Here is a 21,046-nt window from a genome sequence, read left to right on the forward strand (position 1 = left end):
CACATGATAAACTGATGAATTTTCACACAGGAACAGTAGAAGATCATTCAAGAGGCCTCAGGTTTCTCAGAAAGGTTGTTAGGACACTGCCGCCTCTGCTTTAGCATGTATTTTATTAACAAGCTAATAGGGGTGACTCTTATGACCTCCCAGCAGATGCTGAAAGAACATCTGAAAGAATTCACTACATTGTTATGACTCTCGCTAACTACATATGCATTGTGGCGCTCTCTTAGCCACAATGAAGAATAAAATTTTGTCACTTGCAGGAAAATGGGCTCTACCAGAGATCATCCTGTTAAATGAATTAGGCCACCTCAGGAAAATAAATGCATTTTCCTAGTTTTTTATAATGCTGCATGCAAGCATATATGTATATATGTATGTATGTATGTACATATGTATGACAGGAAAGTAGAAATGAAACTCTCTAAGGGGAAAAAAGGAGACAAACAGAAAAGTGTGGAGATGGGAGACGGATGATCAGTGAGTACAAGTGTGGCCAGCCATGTGCTTGCGAGAGTCCTTATATGACCCAGTACCATGCCCGGGGCATATGTGCACAATGAAAATGTTTTAAGGATATTTTTAAAACTGCCCACAAACTAATAGAGGCTAACTTTTCTAATCTTATTAAGAAAATCTAAAAAAAATGCAGTCAACATATTTAAAATATACTGTGTGTGCTCACCATTCCTATGCATGTTCACACTAAAGGTCTTAGCCAATGCAAAGAGAAAGAGAGAGAGAGAGAGAGAGAGAGAGAGAGAGAGAGAGAGAGAGAGAGAAGACATATCATTTGAAGGGAGAATTAAAACTGTACCCTATTGGCAACATAATTAGTTGCATTAAAATATCTACAAAATCCTTTAGAATTTGGTGTGTCCAATAAGTTGTCAGTTATAAGATTAATACACAAAACTGAGTTGTGCTCCTGTAGGTTAGCAATAAAAGTTTTAAACGGTCCCTCTTAGGCTTATCAGGTGGCACAGAGGATAAAGCACTTGCTACACATACATGAGGACCTGGATTATCATCCTCAGAACCCACTTCAAGCCAAATGTGGTACCATGCCCTTGGAGTCTCCATGTCCTAAACTGAGACTGAGGCTCGTGAGCTCACATGATGTACACAGTGGTAAAACAACAGAGATCCTGTCTCAGACAAGATGGAAGATGAGAGCTGACACCCCAAGTTGTCTACACGTGTGCCACACACATGACCGTGTGCACATGCATGTGTACACACACACATGATCATGTGTATACATACACCCGTGCGAGCACACACATGCATACTTTTAAGGTACCTGTTCTTGGTGTGGTGGCACACCTGGAATCTCAGGACACGGGAAGAAGAAGCAGAAGGACTGTGGGGTTTAGGCCAGCCTGAACTACACAGCAAAGCTGACTGAAAACAAAACAAAAGGTCCATATTATGGTTTGTGTGTGAAATGTGATGGAACATTTGGTTGCCAGACAGGGGTTGGATTTGGGGAGATTGTAAGACGTTCGACAGGGCTAGCTGAAAGAAAGTGGGCCTTAGGAGACAACCCTTGAGATTTATACTCCAGGGGACTTCCTGTCCTGTGTCAGCTGACTGCCAGCATTCTGTTACCAGCTACCACACACATCACCACCACACATATACCACAACACACAACACACACACACCACACACCACACACCACACATACCACATACCACACACACACACCACACACGCCACACACACACCACCACACACGCCATCACACACCACACACACACACCATCACATACCACACACACACACCACCACAGACCACACACACTATCACACACCACACATACCACCACACACACCACCTCTACCATCCCTTCCTTGCCACAATGGACTAAATCCCCTCAAATTTGGGACCAAATTAAATCTCACACACACCTTCAGTTGCATTTGGTCAGGCATCTGCTCACAGCATTGAGGAATAACTAATGTAGTACTTGAGACAATAGCAAATATAAAATTTAGAAGTATAATTCAAATGCCTATAGACTACATAGGCTGAAAACGACAAAGCATTAATTAAAGAAATCAAACTTTCCAAACAAAGGTAATATGTGTGGTTCATGGAGTGGGAGATTTAGGATTGCTAGTTTATTAATTCTTTCCAAATTCATCTGTAAATTCAATTCAATGCAATTCAATTAATGCAAAATACAACTAGAATTTTTTTAAAAGATTTATTGTTTGCTTTTCTCTCCGTGTCTCTGCCCCCAACTCACTGTCTGTCTCTCTGTGTGTCTCTGTGTGTCTGTGTCTCTCCCCACCTCTCACATGTGTGAGGGGGGGTGTGAGTGTGGGTGTGTATGTACAAGCATTCAGGTGCTTAGAGGTAAAAGGAGCGTTTGAAGCCCCTGGAACAGGAGTTGCAGGCAGTTGGGAGCTGTCCAATGTGGGTGTTCTGATCCTCTGGAAGAGCCAACAAGAGCTCAAACTGCTGAGCCATCTGTGCAGCCCCTGGATTTCTTTTGTATATCATCAAGATATTTCCAAAATTTATGTCACGATGTTAAAAAAAAAAAAGACACGCCTAAACTACTTTGAAGAGAGGGGGCAGTGAGGGAGAGGGAGAGGGAGAGAGAGCTGACAAAGTTACAAAGTTGTATGTCCTGAAGTGGCTCTCTCTCTTAGTGACAGGTGACTCCGTGGAACTCGGTCATGCCTACGAATTATTAGAAGGTGTGGCCCTGTTGGAGTAAGTGTGGCCTTGTTGGAGTAGGTATGTCACTGTGGGTGTGGGCTTTAAGACCCTCATCCTAGCTGCCTGGAAGCCAGTATTCTTCCAGCAGCCTTCAGATGAAGGTGTAGAACTCTCAGCTCCTCCTGCACCATGCCTGCCTGGATGCTGCCATGTTCCAGCCTTGATGATAATGGACTGAACCTCTGAACCTGCAATCCAGCCCCAATTAAATGTCATTTTAAGAGTTGCCTTGGTCATGGCATCTGCTCACAGCAATGAAAGCCTGACTAATACATATTCTCATCAATCAAGGGAGTTGGGTTGGGATTAGCAGTCACCAGTCCCAGCAGGTCTTAGGAGTTACCTGGTGAGTAGGGGTGGGGTAACAGGAAGCTTTTTGAGTTACGTGTGTGTGTGTGTGTGTGTGTGTGTGTGTGTGTGTGTGTGTGTGTGAAAATGTGAACGTGAAGACACTCAGTTCCCTGGAGTTGGGGTTACAGGTGGCTCTCAAACCACCTGTCATGGATGCTGGATGCTGGGAACTGAGCTTGGACCCTCTGCGAGAGGAGTATGTGCTCTTAACCACTGAGCCATCTTCCCAGCCCCAGAAAGTTTTCTTTTATTTGTAAAAATGCAATGTTGAAAGACTTTGAAATGACTACAGTCATGCTGAACCCCAAACTACTTTTCATTGTTTACAAGTGCATCAGATGCATACTCTAGTACAGCAATTTTTTTTCTGTGAGTCTCGTTTTCTAGATGAGCAAACTTTAGCTACAAGAAATGGAAGGACCTGCCCAAGGTCCTTCTTCCTGACACAGAGCCATCCGGATCTGATGAAGAGTTTACATTCCTTCTGAAGCAGCCTAGGGTAAGGCAGCTCCTTCCCCACTCCAAACAAGGAAAGGAGAACAGAGGGGCAGCCTGACCTTCACAGGTTTTATTTTAAACCCATGACATTTTATGACAGACTGATGTAAGTCGGGTCAGGCTAGGTCTTGCTCCTAAGGGATAGAACTGGCAGAAACGGGAAAATATCCAACTTCTGTTTTGACTGTTACACTTGCCCAAGCAGGGGGAAACAGAGAGGAAGAATGTTCTTGGCTGGAGTGCTGAGAATCCTGCCAGTAAAGACTGATTGCCAAAGACGTCCCCTCAAGCCCCATTAACACCATGACACCAGTGGAGAGGAGCTGAACACTTAGTGACACTCCCAATGTCTTGGCAACTTTTGAAAGCAAGATTGTGTCTCTGTGAACAAAGGAAGGGGTGGGGAGGAGGGTATTTTTAAAAACGAAGTACTGGGAAGAAACCAGAGTGTGGGAGGGTTTTGCTCCTTCAGATCCAGATGAATGGCACCCTGGGTCTGCTGCACAGAAGCAATCCCATGTAAGAGTTCCCTACTCTCCCATCCCTTAACCTCCCGATCACTTTGGTCTTCATGACTGGGGTTTAGGTCACCTGCCTAGGCTGCAAGGAAGCTTGGAAAGCAGCAGCATCAACAACGAGATGCAGAAGAGCTTGCTATACACCTACACCACACGTAAGACACTGAGGACAGCAAAGTCCAGGGCCACTCACTCTCTGAACATGTGAGGGATTAGTGGGTTCTCACTCACAAAAGCCTCCCCCGCCCAGCATTCATTCCTACTTGGAGGATAGGTGATCTAAACAACAATTCTGAACTGTTGGGAGGTTGTGGGGAAGCAGGTAACACGTCTGAGACCATAGGCAAGCTATGACGAGACGGCTAGAGGCTTGACTGCCCTTAGAAAGGGTGCCTGTTGTTGCTTGCTTTCTTTACAATTTGTTTGTTGTTTGCTTTGGTTAGTTTTGGAAGGAAGAAACTGCCAGTAACTCTTCCCGAAGCTCTTTGTCCACACACAGCCATTTGAATCACTCTGGGCAACCGTTAGAATCACCCCCCCCACACACACACACACACACAACCGTATGAATCACTCCACACTGCAGAGAAAGCCTGCAAGGTTCACAATAGAATTTTAAAACTAAATATATTGATTCTAAGTTAAATTTTTTGTGTGTTCATGCATATCTGTGTGTGTGTGCACACACACACACGTGTGTACATACACCAGTGTATGATATTCCTGTGAAGGTCTGAAGATGGCCTTCAGGTGTCAGTCTTACCTTACACCTCATTTGAGACAGGGTCTATTATCTCCACTGACTATGCCAGGCTAGTTGACTGAAGAGCTTATAAAAATTACCCTGTCTCTGCCTCCCATTTCCCAGTAGGAGTGTGCTAGGATTAGATACCTACATTATTGTGTCTGGGTTTTATGCAGGTTCTGACTCAGATCATTAGGTTTGTGTGATGTTGGGATGTGGATGCTCTGAGTTAGTCCATGTGGTATAAAACAGTGGTTTACCAACCTGTGTGTTGCACTAAGACTTTTTTACTCCATTTTGAGAAAGGATGACTGCAACTCCTATATAGACACACAAACTGAACATCTTCCAGGTACCACCCACCCAACACAGACTGATAAATGACCAGACATAAAGGGAGAGCCACCCTATATATTTATTTTGAGTGAATTCGGATTGTGGAGGCATATGAATGTATTAAAATCCTATCAGGGTAGCCAGACCTAAGAACTTATTAAACACACCAGACAAAAGCAAAAGGTTTTACCAGAGCATAGCACACTTGGCTGGATGCCATCAAGTGACAGACACCTAACATTTGATCATATGGTGTCACACCAACCTATCACCTGATAACCAGTATATACATTGAGGATCAACAGCAGAGAACTCTCCAGCCTCCCTGGAGCGTCAGCTCCACTGGGGACCCATCTGTTAGCTCAGCCAATGCAACTGCCTGCCCATCTACCTGTTTAGCCACATGAACCTGGACCAGAAATAACCCATGCTGGGTTTTGCCACCTTCCACAAACCAGAGTCATTTAGGGAGAAGGAACCTTTGTTGAGAAGATGCCACCAGCAGACAAGTCTGTGAGGTATTCTCTTGATTAGTGACTGATGAAGGAGGGCCAGCCCACTGTTAGTGGATGCCATCCCTGGCTGGGCTGGTGGTCGTGATCGGTAAAAGAAATGAGGCTGAGTAAGACATGGAATGCACCGCTGTAAACACTGTTCCACTACCATGGCTCTGCTGCAGTCCCTGCCCTCAGCTCCTGCCCTGACTTCTCTTCATAATGACCTGTAAGCTATAAGATGAAATAAACGCTTTCCTCTCCAGGTTGCTTAGGGTCATGGCCTTTACCAAAGCAATGGGTACTAAATTAGGATACTGAAGTTTCCTGCACACAGACCCAGACTTTCACTAAACAACTGAACGTTATAGACTTGCTCTCAAACCCTGACTTCAGCATAGACTCTCACAGCCTACTTCTGAAGCCTTTCCTATTCTGCCACAGCTACTTTAACTTGTATTCCTTCTGTAAACTACATATTGCATATATATATATGCATATATATTGCATATATATATATACACATATATATACATATATACCATGTGTGGTGTTTATTATCTGATTATCTGTCAAGTTTGCTATCATTGAAACCTCTGGATCATGAGAATTTATTCCTATTCAATAAACTGTGATGTAGAAAGAGATCAACATGTTCCTGTATGTGTCTGGCTAGCATGCTCACAATAGGCACCAAGTGCTTTCACCCACTCAGCAGCTCCCCAGACCTCAGGCTAAATGTTAAAAGAATTAGCTGCTAGGGATAATGGCACATGACTTCAACTCCACCACTTAGGATGCTGACCTGGGAGGATTGAGAATTTGAGAGTAGCTTAGCCTAGTTCAAGACCAGCCTGGGAGTCCACATCATGAGACATGAGACCCTGATACTCATGTGCACACACACACACGTATGTGCTCAGACATACTAGATAGATAGATAGATGGATAGATAGATAGATAGATAGATAGATAGATAGATAGATAGATAGATAGACAGATGGACAGATGGACAGACAGACAGATGGACAGACAGACAGACAGACACTTTCATTGTGCTCTGATGTGGTCCTTTTCAACGAGGGCATGGAGTAATAATGGAATGAAGAAAAGTCTGGGGAATTGAGAGTGCTCTAAATCAAACCTTTAAATTCACTACATATCAGAGAGCATTCTGGAATGATTATCACTCCCCATTTCACACACACACACACACACACACACACACACTTCATATTTACTCTTCCTCCGTATGTCCAGCACCCCCACACTCCATTATCTAAGAGGCCATGGTCACTAAAAGGGAAAGTGTTCTCCCCAAGATCAGCATTTGACCAACAGAAATTGACCTGCCTTCACACTGAAGCTATTCTCTGTGGTCTAGTGGTTCTATCCTCTCCCGCTTTTAATGTTGGAAAATCTAATTCCAAACAAATGTTAATAGCTTCATTATGTGGGCAAAGGGCTAGTATGTTATGCAGCTGAAGAGTTTTAAGGCTGAGCCCCTTAAGCTTTTGTGGAGTAATATTTGATCTGTTGACATAAATCTATTGCTATTGTGGGAAACATACATATGTAAAGCTCCCACAAAGTAAACCAAAACTAAACTGACTGTGTTCCCAGTAGGATAGGTATGACTCGAGTTTGCAATTCTGAGGCTTGAGTGCATCTTACGCAATGTGAAGTACTGAACAGTAAAAATACGGAGAATCAGGAACTGGAAGATGGCTCCATAGGTAAAAGAGCTTGCTGCAAAAACATGAGGACCTGAGTTCAAATCTCCAATACTTGTGTAAGACATGTAAGAAGTTAAGCATAGTCATGCAGATCCATAACTCCCAGTGCTGGGAGTACAGAGGTAGAGATAGGAAGATATTTCAGGCTTGCTGACTGCCAGTCTAGTTCCAGGTTCAATAAAAGATACTATCTCAAGAGACTAGAGGACAAAGCAAGTTGTCTAAGAGTGTATGCACACACACTCACGTGCACACACACACACAGGAAACCAGGACTAGAGAAAGCTCAGTTGGAAAAGTGTTTATGAACGCATGAAGACCTGAATTTTATCCCTGAGAACCCACATAAAAGCAAGGCATTATGACACACCCCTCTAATTCCAGCACAGCAGAGGCAGAGGTGGCAGGGACACCTGAGCCTTGATGGCCAGCCAGCCTGGCCTGCTAGGTGAGTTCCACATCAATAAAAGACCCTTGTCTCAAAATATAAAAGAGCAGAGTATATGATTTCCATGAGCATGGCCCCCATAGGCTCATGGATTTGAATACTTGGTTCCCAGCTGGTGGAACTGTCTAAGAAGGATTAAGAGGTGTGGCTTTGTTGAAGAAAATGTATCAGTAGGGGTGGGCTTTAAGGTGTCAAAAGCCTGGCACCATTTCCAGTTCTCTTGGTCTCCTGCTTTGGAATCAAGATGCCTCTCAGCTCTTCCTTGCTGTGCCTTTGCCTTGTCCATTATAAACTCTGACTCTATAGAACCATAAGCTTAATTAAATGCTGTCTTTTATCCAGTCACAGTGTTTTAGCACAGCAACAGAAAAGTAACTAATATTGGTCCTGAAAACCAAAACCAGAAGTCTTCGCGCCTCCGTGTATCTTCATCCACATAGGAAGTACACCAGCACACACCTATATCTGTACACACAGAGAGGAGGGGGAGAGGAGAAAACAAAGCAGGTTCTCAGGACCATGCTGCAACAAAACACGGGTTGACAAACTCAAGGAGACTCTCAGAAAGCATGGAATCAAATCAAGGAGACCCTAGACTGCTTTCAATAGGGTGCATCTAAGGCAGGAACCTCACAGTGTGTGAAAAGGCAAGTGAGTAACTTCTTTTGTCTGGACAGCCTTGCCTATCACAGGCACGGGTTCTCTGTGAGAGTAAGAGAATGGTTCTGGGGCCAAGGATCCCTGATCGGAAAATGATGAAGCTTACAGGAACGAGGCACTTCCCTAGGCTAAGCCAGCAGACAAGACAGCATGCCTCTCAACCCTCCATGCATGGATAGAAAGAATGGGGCCCCTAGATACATCCAAGGTGATTCTTTATGCCATAAATTAGGGCCACTGTTTAATTTGACATCCACATCAGACCTGTCTTCAGATATTGGTCATTTAACTTCAAATCTACTTTGCACAGAGTACAGGGGGTGACGGGCCAGTCACCCACAGGCCTGTTTTGAGTGTATCTCATCAGGACCATTGTGGCACTGCCATTGTTTGGGTAAGGTGACAATCCCTAAACGTTCCCCTTCACTGACATTTGGCTCAGATTGGGAGATCCCTTTCTATTTCCACACACAGTGTGATCTTAACCCTTATTACAGCTGCCTGGGCTACCCTGTAAGCTTTAAAAGGAGCATCACGTTTAAAATCATGGAATAAGGGCTAGAGAGGAGGCCCAGCAGCTAAGAGCACTTTCTGCTCTTCCAGAGGACCTGGGTTTGATTTCCAGGATCTACATGGTGACTCACAACCATCCAAAAGCTCTAGTTCCAGAGGATCAAACACTCTCTTCTAACCTCCCTAGGCACTGGGCACACATACGGTATGCATACATACATACATACATACATACATACATATATACATACATACACACATACATATATACATACATACATACATACATATATACATACATACACACACATACAGGCAAAATACTCTCACACACAAAAAACAAATCTAAAAAAATGTTTTTTAAAGCATGGAATGTTAGCTCTGAGAGTTCTTTTATTTCATTTCCTTTTCTTCTAAGAATATTCCTTAAATGAATGGCTCTCAACCTCCCTGATGCTGTGACTCTTTAATACCGTTCCTTGTGTTGTGGTAACCCCTGACCATAAAATTTATTTTGTTGTTACTTCATTGCAGTAATTTCGATACTGCTATGAATCATAATGTAAATATTTGATATTTAAGATATCTGGTAAGCAACCCCTGTGAAAGGGTCGTTAGACACCCCCACAAGGGTTCACAATCCATTGGTTGAGAGTGTGCCTTAGAGCCTTAGACTGTCAGTCACAAGAATAGTCACAATGGCTTACAGACATTGAACACTCTTGAGCACTATGCCGAGAGATTTACATATTTAAATCAAATATGTAAATCAATGAGTGCAATATGGCTTTGACTTTTGTCTCCCTTTTGAAGAAGGGGAACGAGAGACACGTGTGCCTTCCTCTCATCTCGTCCCTCCTTTGTGAAGAGCTCCTTATCAATCACTAACCCTTGGGCATCCAAAGCCTTTGAGCAGCATGGGCTCATGGCAAGCAGGGAAGCAGACAAGGAGTCTAGGAACAAGCCACAGCAGGACATAGCCCCAAAGGCATACCCCCAAGTGATTGTTTCCTCCAGGCAGATGGATCCTTTGAGACTTCCACAGCCTCCCACCCTAGTTGGGTACTAGGAAACAGAGAGGAAGGGGAGCACCTCAAATTCAAACTGGAACACTTAGCTTATAGCTCTTAACTCTTATTCTGACTTTTTTCTATTTCTAACGAGCACTTTCCACTTGAGAGTGGAAGAATGTCCACTTTGCTCTGTGCCAAGTTGGGAGAGAGGTGGGAGGAGACATAACTTGGAAGAGCATTCTTAACACCTTCAATCATGATGCAATATCTTCATAGATGATATGACTACACTACTGTTTCGCCAAGTCACAGACTGCAGTCAGTTCTTACCCTGTTGTCTTCTTGGATCTCCCAGTCACTCGAGAAAGTCATCGGCTGCTGCCCTTGGGAACAGTTAGCAAACTGGAAAAGACTGGAAAACATCCTTCTGTTCTCCTGTGTGTCTGGAAAGATGGCATCTTGGAAATTGACTCCGTGGGGCAAGAGATTGTAGTTTTCATCCATCCTAAGAAGGAAGGGTCAAAGCAGAGATGTTGGTGAGGCTATGGGGATGGGCCAGCTACAGTCTGGTTTACAAAGGACAGAGATGGTCTCACTAATGTCACCATGAAGTCTGGCATGGCTCTCAGGAAGGGACCTCTATCGTTAACACTTCTTATTACTTTCCACTTTACACTGTTTGAGTCTAGCTTAAGGATTTCTAAAGAATGGAGTCTAGACAAGAGGGAAAAGAGATGTATGCATTCCTGTCTGTTTCCCATGTCTCATAGTGTCCCTTGCTTCCTGGAGCAGGCAGCAGTTGTAATGTGACCTGGATTCAAGTCTCACTGCTACATTGGGTTCATGACATGAAACCAGTTTCTTCTTTAAGCACCATTGACTTCCCGCCCACTACAAGAGGATTGTAGTAGAATATACTTTCTTGGTATCATCATGGGGATTACGTTGGAAAACTGTAGACGTGACTCAGTGGGTAAGACCACTTCCTGATCAAATGTGAGGACCCAAGGTCAAATCCATAGCACCCCCATAAAAAGCCAGTCATGGCCATCCATGCCAGTAACACCAACACTGGGGGACAGAGACGGGCAGATCTTGAGAGCCTGCTAGCCCAGCCTAGTCCAAACAGCAAGTTTCCAGGTCAATGAGAGACCCTATCTCAAGGCAATGAAGTGGAGAGAGGTAGAGGAAGATGTTCAGCATCTTCCCCTGGCCTCTGCATGGGCACATACTCCAGTGCATGCAGCACATACACACAGCACACACATCCAACGCACACGAAGATAATGAAGAACTTGGCACAGAGCGAATGTGGTACAAATATTAGTGAAAGTTTTCACATGTTCAAGTGTGAAGTGCTTATTAGAAACAGAAAGAAAAAGAAGAAGTGAGAATTATAACCTAAGGGTTCCGGTTTGAATTTGAGCTGTTCCCCGCTTCCTCTGTTTCAACCTTGGTACCCAACTAGGGTGGGAAGTTTCTGGAAGGTGGATCTACCTGGAGGAAATAAATCACTGGGGATATGCCTCTGGGGCTATCCCCTGCTGTGGCCCCTTCCTATCTATATTCCTTCTCTGCTTCCTGTTTGCCTTGAGGTGAAGCCCCTCTGCTGGTGCACTGCCTTGTTCATCTGCCCCAGTGTACAGGGCCACATAGCCATGGGAAGAGCCAAAATAACCCCTCTCTCCTTCCCACGCATCAGCCACAGCTAGTGAACAAGAGGCAGACACAGAAGCCAGACCAGAGGAAGAATGCGTTGCGTGCATTATTAGCCTACTCCAAGGCAAGACGGCCCTATGAAAAGACAGTCTGTCACAGCATGGTGTGACTTTCCGCCAACAGATCATCACAAAATATGAAAACATTGGCTGACCACCACACGGCCACTGGATCATGTTGTGATTTAAAAAATATAATAAGCAAATATCCAACGCTATCTGCTCTTTTCTTGAGCTTTCATCCAGTGGAAAATAAAGCGGTGTTGAGTTGTTTTATAGCTGGGCTTTCAGTGTTTTCCATAAATAAAGACATGAAAAGGCCGACTCAGATTTCTCCATTTCACGAAAAGGCACACTCACAGTCCTGGCTGACTTTATTTAGAAACTATACTTTCCAGGCAATTACAAAAATAATAATAATAATAAAAATAAAAATCAACCTAATCTGGCTAAGCAGCTCAAGCCAACACAAAGCAGAACATACATTCTAAACTTAGCCTGCCTTCAATATGGAAAGCACATGTGGCCTTGAGCTTACAGATGCCCTTCTGGGGAGCTTACCGTTTTCTTTCTCGGAGACTTCAAAACTGAATCTGCAGCCCCGTGGTCAGAGTCATTCCCAAGAACCTCGGTGCTGCTTTACAATTAATTGACAAGGCCGGGACTATTACTGATCACAAACTTTTAGATTGAATCACTGTCTTAAAACCTGGCTAAAATCCTATGCCCGTATATCCCTCTAGATGCATATTGATTGAATTAGAAGCAACCCACAAGCTTGGGTATCCACCTGCTGTTTTCTACCTATGATTTAGGTTGAATTCAGTAGTCGATAAAAATGAAAGGAATTTGGAGAGAACAGACGGATTTGCCGTTGACCACAGGACAATCTCAGTAGAACTTCACAAGATTGTCAGTGTCTACATAAGACCACCTGCCTGATACCCCTCTGCACTCTTCAAAGCATTGTGACCTGGGGTCTTTACCACCAGTGGGCTCTCAGTAAAGCTCTGCTAATTTGAATTACCGGGCAGCTGGTATAAGAGAGTGAGCCAAGACAGCCAAGTGGGAAGGGGAGGCGCTGCTTTCTAGCATAGAGGTGGGTAGGAAAGGAGAGCGTGAGTGTACATTAAACGACAGGACTTTCCCAGGTGCTTTGGGAGCTTCTATCACTATTTGCTTCTCACTTTTATCCAGATGGAAATTGGTGAAGGGAAGGAGCGTGAGAGTGGACTCAGAGAGCTGGCTCGAAACTTATACTCAAGTTCAAAGCCAGAAAGAATCCCAACAACTGATTGCAAAGGTCATCTTTCTCATAACGTCAAATGGGTGATCAGAAAGCACTTTGATAGCCGCGCGTGGCAGCGAGAGCGTGTGATCCCAGCACTCGGGCTGAGGCAGGAGGATGACCCGGCGAAAACAGAAAAACCTGTTCTCATAAACAAAAGCACTTTGACCTTTTTGCCTTCTAACCCCCGTATGTGCATATTACTCCAAAAGCATCTCTGTATCTTAAACATCTTTAATCAAGGGCGGTCAGGATCGTCATAGAGGACAGAACAAGGAGAGAATGAAGAGCCTAGGGCTTGTCTTAGTTTGAAAAAAAGGGGGGGGGGGGGCAGGGGCGCTCCGGACCTGCTGAAGGTAGCCCGCAGATGGGGGCAGGCTCACCTTACAAAGAAGAAATAGGAGTAGTCCTGGACCACCGTGTGGGAGTGGCAGGAGAAGTAGCCCAGACCCGTAAGGTTGAGCCGGGAACCGGCGGGCACCTCCAGCATGCTGCCCCAAGCCTGGTCACACAGCATCTCCACCTCGGCGGAGTAGAAGAGCCCTCCCTCTCCAGCTTGGTACTGCCACGGCAGGTAGTTGTAGAGGCCGGGCACCTCGGGGTGCAGCGCCAACACCTTGGCATACACGATGGTCTCGGCCAGCTCGGCGCGGCAGCCTTCGCTCAGGGGTCTCCACTCCGACGGCAGCTGGCAGGCGCGCGCGGGCTCCGGGGAGGCGGCGAGGCAGAGCGCGGCGAGCAGCAGCGGGAGCGGCATGCCGGCGGCTACGCTCTAGCCCGGGAGCATGGCCCGCCCGGGTGCCGGGGGCGGCGGGGAGCCGGGGAGCCCGCAGCGCCTGCCCGGGAACCGCGGCCGGGGCGCTCGGCTGCACGCGCTCCGGAGAGCTGCGTGCGCGGCTAGCTCTACGGCCGGGATCACCATGCCCCGGCCTTCGCCCCGCCACGCTTAAAAAGGGTCGAGAGGACGCGACGGGACGGGCGGGGACTGGGGCGTGGAGCGTGGCAGGGGCGGGGAGTCCGCCAACCCGGCAACCGGCCCTTGCAGGGCTCTCGGGAGGAAAGTACGGACCCCTGAGCCCTGGGACTCCAGGGTGACAATGAGATGTGCTAGATGTACTAGGTCTTGACCACCAGACCCAGTTGGTTTGTAGCGTGCCACTATGGGGTAGATCAGAGCTTGCCAGGAGTAAAGAGTTGTTCCCTGCGCAGGTGGGACTATTGCTCTCAGTTTACACGGTGGGGCACTCTGCAGACAAGTTTTCTATGCAAGTGACTTAGAATCAAAGCACATAGAAATCAAATCTGATTTATCTTCCCAGAACTTCGTGTAGAACAATATCTCCCCCTTCTCCTCTCCTCCCCTTCTCCTCCTCCCCCCTCCTCTTCTCATCTTCCCCTCCTCCCATGCCTTCCCTCCCCTCCTCCCCTCTCATCTCTATAGCGTACACACACACACACTGAGTTTTCTGTAATAATGTTAAGAGTCCCCATAAAGATTTGAAAAGCTGTTGTTCACAGATTTGTTTGTTTGTTTAAGGTTAACTGCTTTATACAGCAACCTTTCGGAAAGTCCTACACCTGGGAAGCAAATTCATCTGTAAATTCAAAAAAGCTTTCACTAGTTCGTGAAATGGAAGAGACCAAAGCCCTTAAAAGCTCCCGGTCTCCATTGCCTTTACTATTCTTGGTGTAATGAGAATCGATCACAAGAGGGCTGAGGGTGTAGCTCCTTCACCAGCATGTCTGTGGCCCTGAGTTTGATCCCCAGCACCACATCAGTTGGGCACAGTGGCAAACACTCAGTTCTTGGGAGATGGAGGCAGGAGAATCAGAGTTCAGGGCTGTTCTCACCTACATAGAAGGCTTCACAGGAAATTTGAGTCCAGCATGGGGGAAAAAAAAAACTGTCTCAAAAAAAAAAAAAAAAAGAAAGAAAGAAAGGAAGGAAGGAAGGAAGGAAGGAAGGAAGAAAGGAAGGAAGGAAGAAAGAACGAGAATACTGTATTAATCATATATTTATGGTATGGATGTTATCCAAATATCATTATCGTAATATACATACTGAATTTAATGCATTTTTTTACAACAGATTTATAAGCAAAGTTGCCCTTAAAATGGAAGACTGTCTGCAGCTTCTCACTGGGGTTTGTAGGTTTGAACTCAGGAGTTGTCCGAGGGCCTGGAGAATAGAGTGGTTCTAGAATGATGTGAAGAGAATATAAAGCAGCGGGAAGAACGTGTGAAGGCGCTAGGTCTTCCAGGGAGTCCTGAAACTCTGGTTCCTCTTGTGACAGCTTGGGATGGCTGCAGTTGTTGACAGGCAGCTCTTACAAACCCAAACCACAGAGGGGCCTTAGAAGGAAGATGAGCTGGAAGAAACCTGAGGGAGGACTTGGGGCATTTTTAGACAATAAAAGAGACTTCAGGCAGTATTATCCAGTTGTCAGATTTGGAGCACTTCAGATATCATGATGGTTCCATAAGCTTAGACTATTGTCACTGTGCCAATCAGGGTTTATTTTCACAAATTTCGTGAAGTCCCAAAGCAGAAGAAAAAGTAAGAAAGAAGCCCTTCACAGGCCATGGATTTCCATGTGTCAAGTATTCAGCCTGAGACCTTGGCCAGTTCTTCTCTCTCTCTCTCTCTCTCTCTCTCTCTCTCTCTCTCTCTCTCTCTCTCTCCCTTTTACAGAATGGGAGATTGGCAGAGATTTGGTCTTGCTATGTGGCCCTCTAATGCTTTCGGGCAAGAATTTCAAGTGTGCACCACTATGCTCAGTGAGGCTTAAACAAATTATGTAGGAAAATCTTAGTTATAGACAAAATAAATCCAGGGGACAGCAGTGCCAAGGATACAAGTGACAAATGGCTCTCTGCAGTTACCTGTCATGGGAAATACCAGACTTTCACACAATGAGTAGTGACGCTCTGGCCAAATATCAGAGGCCGCTTATCAGCACAGCCCCATTGTCTCCCATTGGACATTTAAGCTATGAACTTTTGCAGGGTTACTGTATGAACCTGCTCTGACTGTCATAATGAAATACTACAGGCTGGAGGTTTACAGGGCAGAGATTTCTTTCTCCCAGTTCTGGAGACTAAAAGTTCAATATCCAGATGCCAAGACTGGTGTCTCCTAAGACCTTTGTCCCTGAAGTATGTAAACAGCCATTTTGTATCTTTGCAGCAAGAGATGGCCTTTCCTCTGTGCACATCTGTCTTTCTCTTACCAATCCAGTGGACTAGAGCTCCATCTTTATCAACTAGTCTAGCCTTAGTTTCTCCCATACAGGCCTTATTTCCAAATACAGTCGCACAGAGGGGCAGGAAAGAGCTTTGATCTATGAGTGGGGAGTGGGGAGTGGGGAGTGGGGAGTGGGGAGTGGGGAGTGGGGAGTGGGGAGTGGGGAGTGGGGAGTGGGGAGTGGGGAGGGGAAGATAGTGTAGACACAACAGTTGTTCAGGAGGTGTTCTATAGGTTTGCTTGAGAAAGATAGGGAGTGTGACATCATTTATATTCCTGGCAAACAGACTCAGAGAAAGCATTGTCAAGTCGCAGTATTACCAGACACTAAGTATGAGCCAAGTACTGTTGTATGGACTGTGCATGTTTTATGTTTTATCTTGATTGCCAAACAACATTCCAGAATAGATAACTGCTCTTGTTGTTCTCATTTTTTATTAGATATTTTATTTATTTATATTTCAGATGTCATCCCCTTTCCCCATTTACCCTCCCTAGAACCCCCTATCCCATCCCCCCTCCTCCTTTTTGCTTTTATACCATTTGAATTACATGCAAGTATTCAGGTCACTTTTAGGTTGAGGGACTAGCAATACAATAGATGCAAATAGTCAAGGAACAAGAAAGACAATAAACACAAATAGTCAAAGAAGAAGCAAGGCTATAAACAAAATTCCATGATCACTCCTATGATCACTGTTTCTAAGGGCTTATCAGGATAACCAAAATATCTGAGCCAACTTCCCTGTCCTTGTCCAAAGTTATTTTCATGTCTGAAGCCTATTTCTTGTTCTAATCTAAAATTTAGATTCCTGCATGAAATTGCTTCTTTGTTCTGTCCTAAGATTTAGATTCCTGACTAAAATTACTTTTTTGTTATAGCCTAATGTCAAATTCCTGCTTGAAATCTACTTCCTTTTCTTTGGCCAATGTCATATTTCTGCCAAGCAGCCAATTTCCTTGTCCTTGGCCCATGTCAGATTCTTGCCTAGCAGCCCCAATGGCTCTCTGCCTCCCCCCCCTTTTTTTTTTATTCCATTAACAAGACTGAGCCTGTCTTAGGTCATTCTGACAAAATGCCTTCCTTACCTGTCATGAAATATGCATTATCAAAAGAAATGCACTTATGTCTTAGGTTGATAAGGCTCTGTGCAGAATCTTACCCGTCCTTGGCTTGCCAGCCTTTTAATTTAACAACTCTGTCTGGGGGTCCATTTTCAGGTTCAAGCCATGTACTTTGGCTGTCAACATGTTGATGTTGTTAAAGACAAGCTTTAACACGATGGGCAGGAATAAAAGTATTCTCAGGACAAAAAGGGCTAGCATGATCAAGGTATATAGGCCATTCTTGAAGCTTAACCAAAATAGAAATACTGACTTCAGGCCATGAGTAATTTTATCAGCAGTATCTACCACATCAACACTCAGCAGAGTAGCATTCTTGAAATTCATAAGCTCACTATTCAAAGTTAAAACATCCAGAGAGGTATTAGAATTATGCCAAATACATAGCAAGGGACTTTAAACTTTTTCCTAATTATAGTGACTACCACTGTAAATTTTAGAACTAACATGAATCCAATGGTATTTTGCATGACACTTGAGATGGTTCCTTACCCTTAAATTCTGAACCTCCTTCTGATAATTTGAATAGGATAAAGAGCATCAATCTGTTCTTCCAAATGCCTAAATCCTCTTGTATATTCAATACATTAGTAACATTTTTTGCTAAATGATTAACAAAAGTAGCTGTCTTAACTTCTTGTGTCAAAGCAATTGCAGAAGCAGTGATGCTAGCAATTGATGTAATTAAGGCTGTAATACCAGTAATAATCAAGTCCACTACCCTCTTGTTTCTGCTTAAAGCCTGGCTCATTTCTTCCAGTACTTGCAGGCTATTTTTGGAATACCAAGGTTCTGTGATACTCAGGGCACTAAAACAAAAGCTGGTTGATAGACCTCTGTAACTGACATGCCGGATTTCAAAACACAAACACAATTAAAAGGTGTACAATCAATGCAACTTACATTAAATACTGTAGAAGAAACAAAAGTATTTTTAACTTGACAATTAAAAGAGCCTTAACACATGTGCTAACACCTGTTTGAAATCCAGATCCTGCCCCAACTTTATCTCTTGCTAACATAACATCATAGAGAACTGCAGCTAACTTCCATATATGTCTCTGAAAATGTCCAGAACCAGACTTCCAAATGAAGACTGTTATTTCCAATATTGGTTGATTTCTAGACCAGTCCATGATTGAGTCTGAATAACTGGTCACATTTAAGAACGATACAAGAGTCATTATAACTTCTCTATTTGATTCTCTGTTCCACAAGGTCTAAAAACTTGAGACAAGGCAGCTTGTCCCATCAGGGGTATGGGTAAGCAATGGTGGCTCAGGAACATATGTCCAATAGAGCTTCTAATCACCATTGTCAGGGCACTCAGCAAGCTCACAGGTCAGCATCATTCTTTGTCCTGGCATCAGCATGTCTCACCCATCGCTCTGGTGGCCGCCATGCTCCTTCAGCATTCTGTAGAAAAAACTAAAACATTCCCTCTTCCCCTTATTTAATGCCTGATCAGGATCATGCCTTATGCCAAAAAGTGGATCCTTCCCTTTCACCTATGCATAAGTATGCCTAGTTATAGAGTGCCATAGAACTCAGCAGAAAGTTCCTTGGCCTCCAATTTTTTTAAAGAAAATTATCAATAAAAAATAAAAAGAACATGATTTAAATAAATTTGTGATGTATGGGGATATATCTCCCCATTTTTTATTTTATGAAGATATTGTTTTCAAGTCCCATAGGCCCCTTCCACAGTCTCTTGTCCTTGACCATTATTATAAGGAATCCCAGTAATATGGGTAATGTTAAATTGCTGCCAAAAAGTCTCAAATGGTCGACTGAAATAGCCAGTTCCATTATCTGTTTTTTGTTTGTTTTCTTCTTTATTATTATTATTAAATACTTTATCTACATCTCAGATGTTATCCCCTTTCCCCATTCCCTCCATCCCCCAGGAACCCCTTAACCCATCCTCCCTCCTCCTATTTCTATAAGGGTGTGCCCCCACCCATCCACCCACTCCCACCTCCCCGCCCTCAAATTCCCCCTTACTGGGGCATCCAGCCTTTAAGGGACCAAGGCCCTCCGCTCCAACTCTTGCCTGACAAGTCCATCCTCCTCCACATATACAGCTGGAGACATGAGTACTTCCATGTGTGTTTCCCAGGCTAGCTATTTAGATCCTGGGAGCTCTGGTTGGTTGGTATTGTCGCTCTCCCCATGGGACAGCAAGCCCCTTCAACTCCTTCAGTCTTCTCTCTGCATGCATGCAGACATGGTACCAGAGAAGAAGCTGTGAGTTCTACATCTTGATCAGAAGGCAGCAGAAGACTGTGTGCCCTACTGGGCATAGCTTAAGCATAGGAGACCTCAAAGCATACTCCACAATAACATACTTCCTCCAACAAGGCCACACCTACTGCAACAAGGCCAAACCTCCCTATGGGCCAAGTATTCAAAGACATGAGTCTATACGGGTCATACCTATTCAAACAAGCATACCCAGGAAGGATTTAGTGACTGTGAAACTGACCTGGCATTCATACTGTTCAGTCCTGAAGCCCCCTTCTATTTCAGTCCTATTTTATAACTTACGCAGACAAGATAACTTAAAGGTTGTTCTTTTAAATCTCATCTGCAAGCGCCTTGGGGGCTGGCTGGATAAGCTTTGTCTGCCTCCACTACCTTTAAAGCCTTGGCTTTTCCTTCTGTTTAGACAAGTCAATAAATAAACAGCTACAGGCCTGGCTAGTTTCTCTTGTCTCGTAGAAAGTTGACAGAATCAAAGCCTTTCCAATATTATCGAAAACATCTTTTCCTGAAGCCCAGCCCAGAGATTGTCCTCATGGATTCTCGGGCAGGTCAGCTTAGTTTTTCTTCTCTGTAGGATCTGGTGTAGAGCTGTCTGTCTCCATTTGGTTTCTCTTCCTGGTGGGACTGTTGGTATGTTCCCTGGTGATCTGCTGATCTTTGGAGAACAAGACTGACAAAATAAGCAGAGCTCAAGATAGTTAGAAAGAAATGAAAATTCTGTATAATTCCATATAATAATTCCATATACTAATTATTGGATTTTATAGTGGAGCAAGCCATTTCTGCCACTGACTCCAAGACTCATCAATTGAAACTGTGAGGCAGAGACGACACCCCACTACTTCAAGGCCTTGACTGTCAACTGACCCTATAACTGAGTCTGCCATGAGCCCATTGCTGTGAAGGGAACAATGGGACACACTGATCAGAACTGGTGCTCTGGGAAATGTCATGATGACAGACAGGGTGTTCTGGGAGGCCATTTGAAATGGAAACTTAAGGAATCTTCGGAAGGCAGTTGTGTCGGATGGGATGGTGTCTTGCTGGGGCAAGCACGTGAAGAAGCGTTTTCCTGAAACAAGTAAAAAGGACGTTTTGCTAAAGTAAACACACTAAGGAACATTTCACTGAAGCAGACACAGGTGAAAGGATGTTCTGCTAAAGCAAGTACGTGAAAGGACATGTGATGAAGGATTCTTCACTAATGACATGCATGTATTGGTCTACCTTACACTGCACTCGCAGTTGATCTCTATTTGTCTGGACTCCATAGAGAGAAACACACCAAAAAACTTCTGGTGGTGTCCTGCAGCTTCTTGCCACTTCTGAGAACTCGACTGGCAGTGTGATGTCA

General features: G+C 44.5%; 1 protein-coding gene across 1 annotated transcript in view; it reads right to left on the reverse strand.

Annotated features, from left to right (window-relative positions):
• The window catches only part of Ccdc3 (coiled-coil domain containing 3), an 85,095-nt gene extending 71,115 nt beyond the window's left edge, over nucleotides 1-13,980 (reverse strand). Inside the window, exons 1-2 of the mRNA XM_034511121.2 lie at nucleotides 13,442-13,980; nucleotides 10,383-10,557 (exon numbers count right to left, since the gene is read on the reverse strand). Coding sequence (XP_034367012.1) covers nucleotides 10,383-10,557; nucleotides 13,442-13,815 — 549 coding nt within the window. The 5' untranslated portion in view covers nucleotides 13,816-13,980. The remainder of the gene's footprint in view (nucleotides 1-10,382; nucleotides 10,558-13,441) is intronic.
• Nucleotides 13,981-21,046: the final 7,066 nt, after the last annotated feature.

The sequence above is a fragment of the Arvicanthis niloticus genome, chromosome 8 (assembly GCF_011762505.2).
Source record: "Arvicanthis niloticus isolate mArvNil1 chromosome 8, mArvNil1.pat.X, whole genome shotgun sequence".
Classification (NCBI taxonomy): domain Eukaryota; kingdom Metazoa; phylum Chordata; class Mammalia; order Rodentia; family Muridae; genus Arvicanthis; species Arvicanthis niloticus.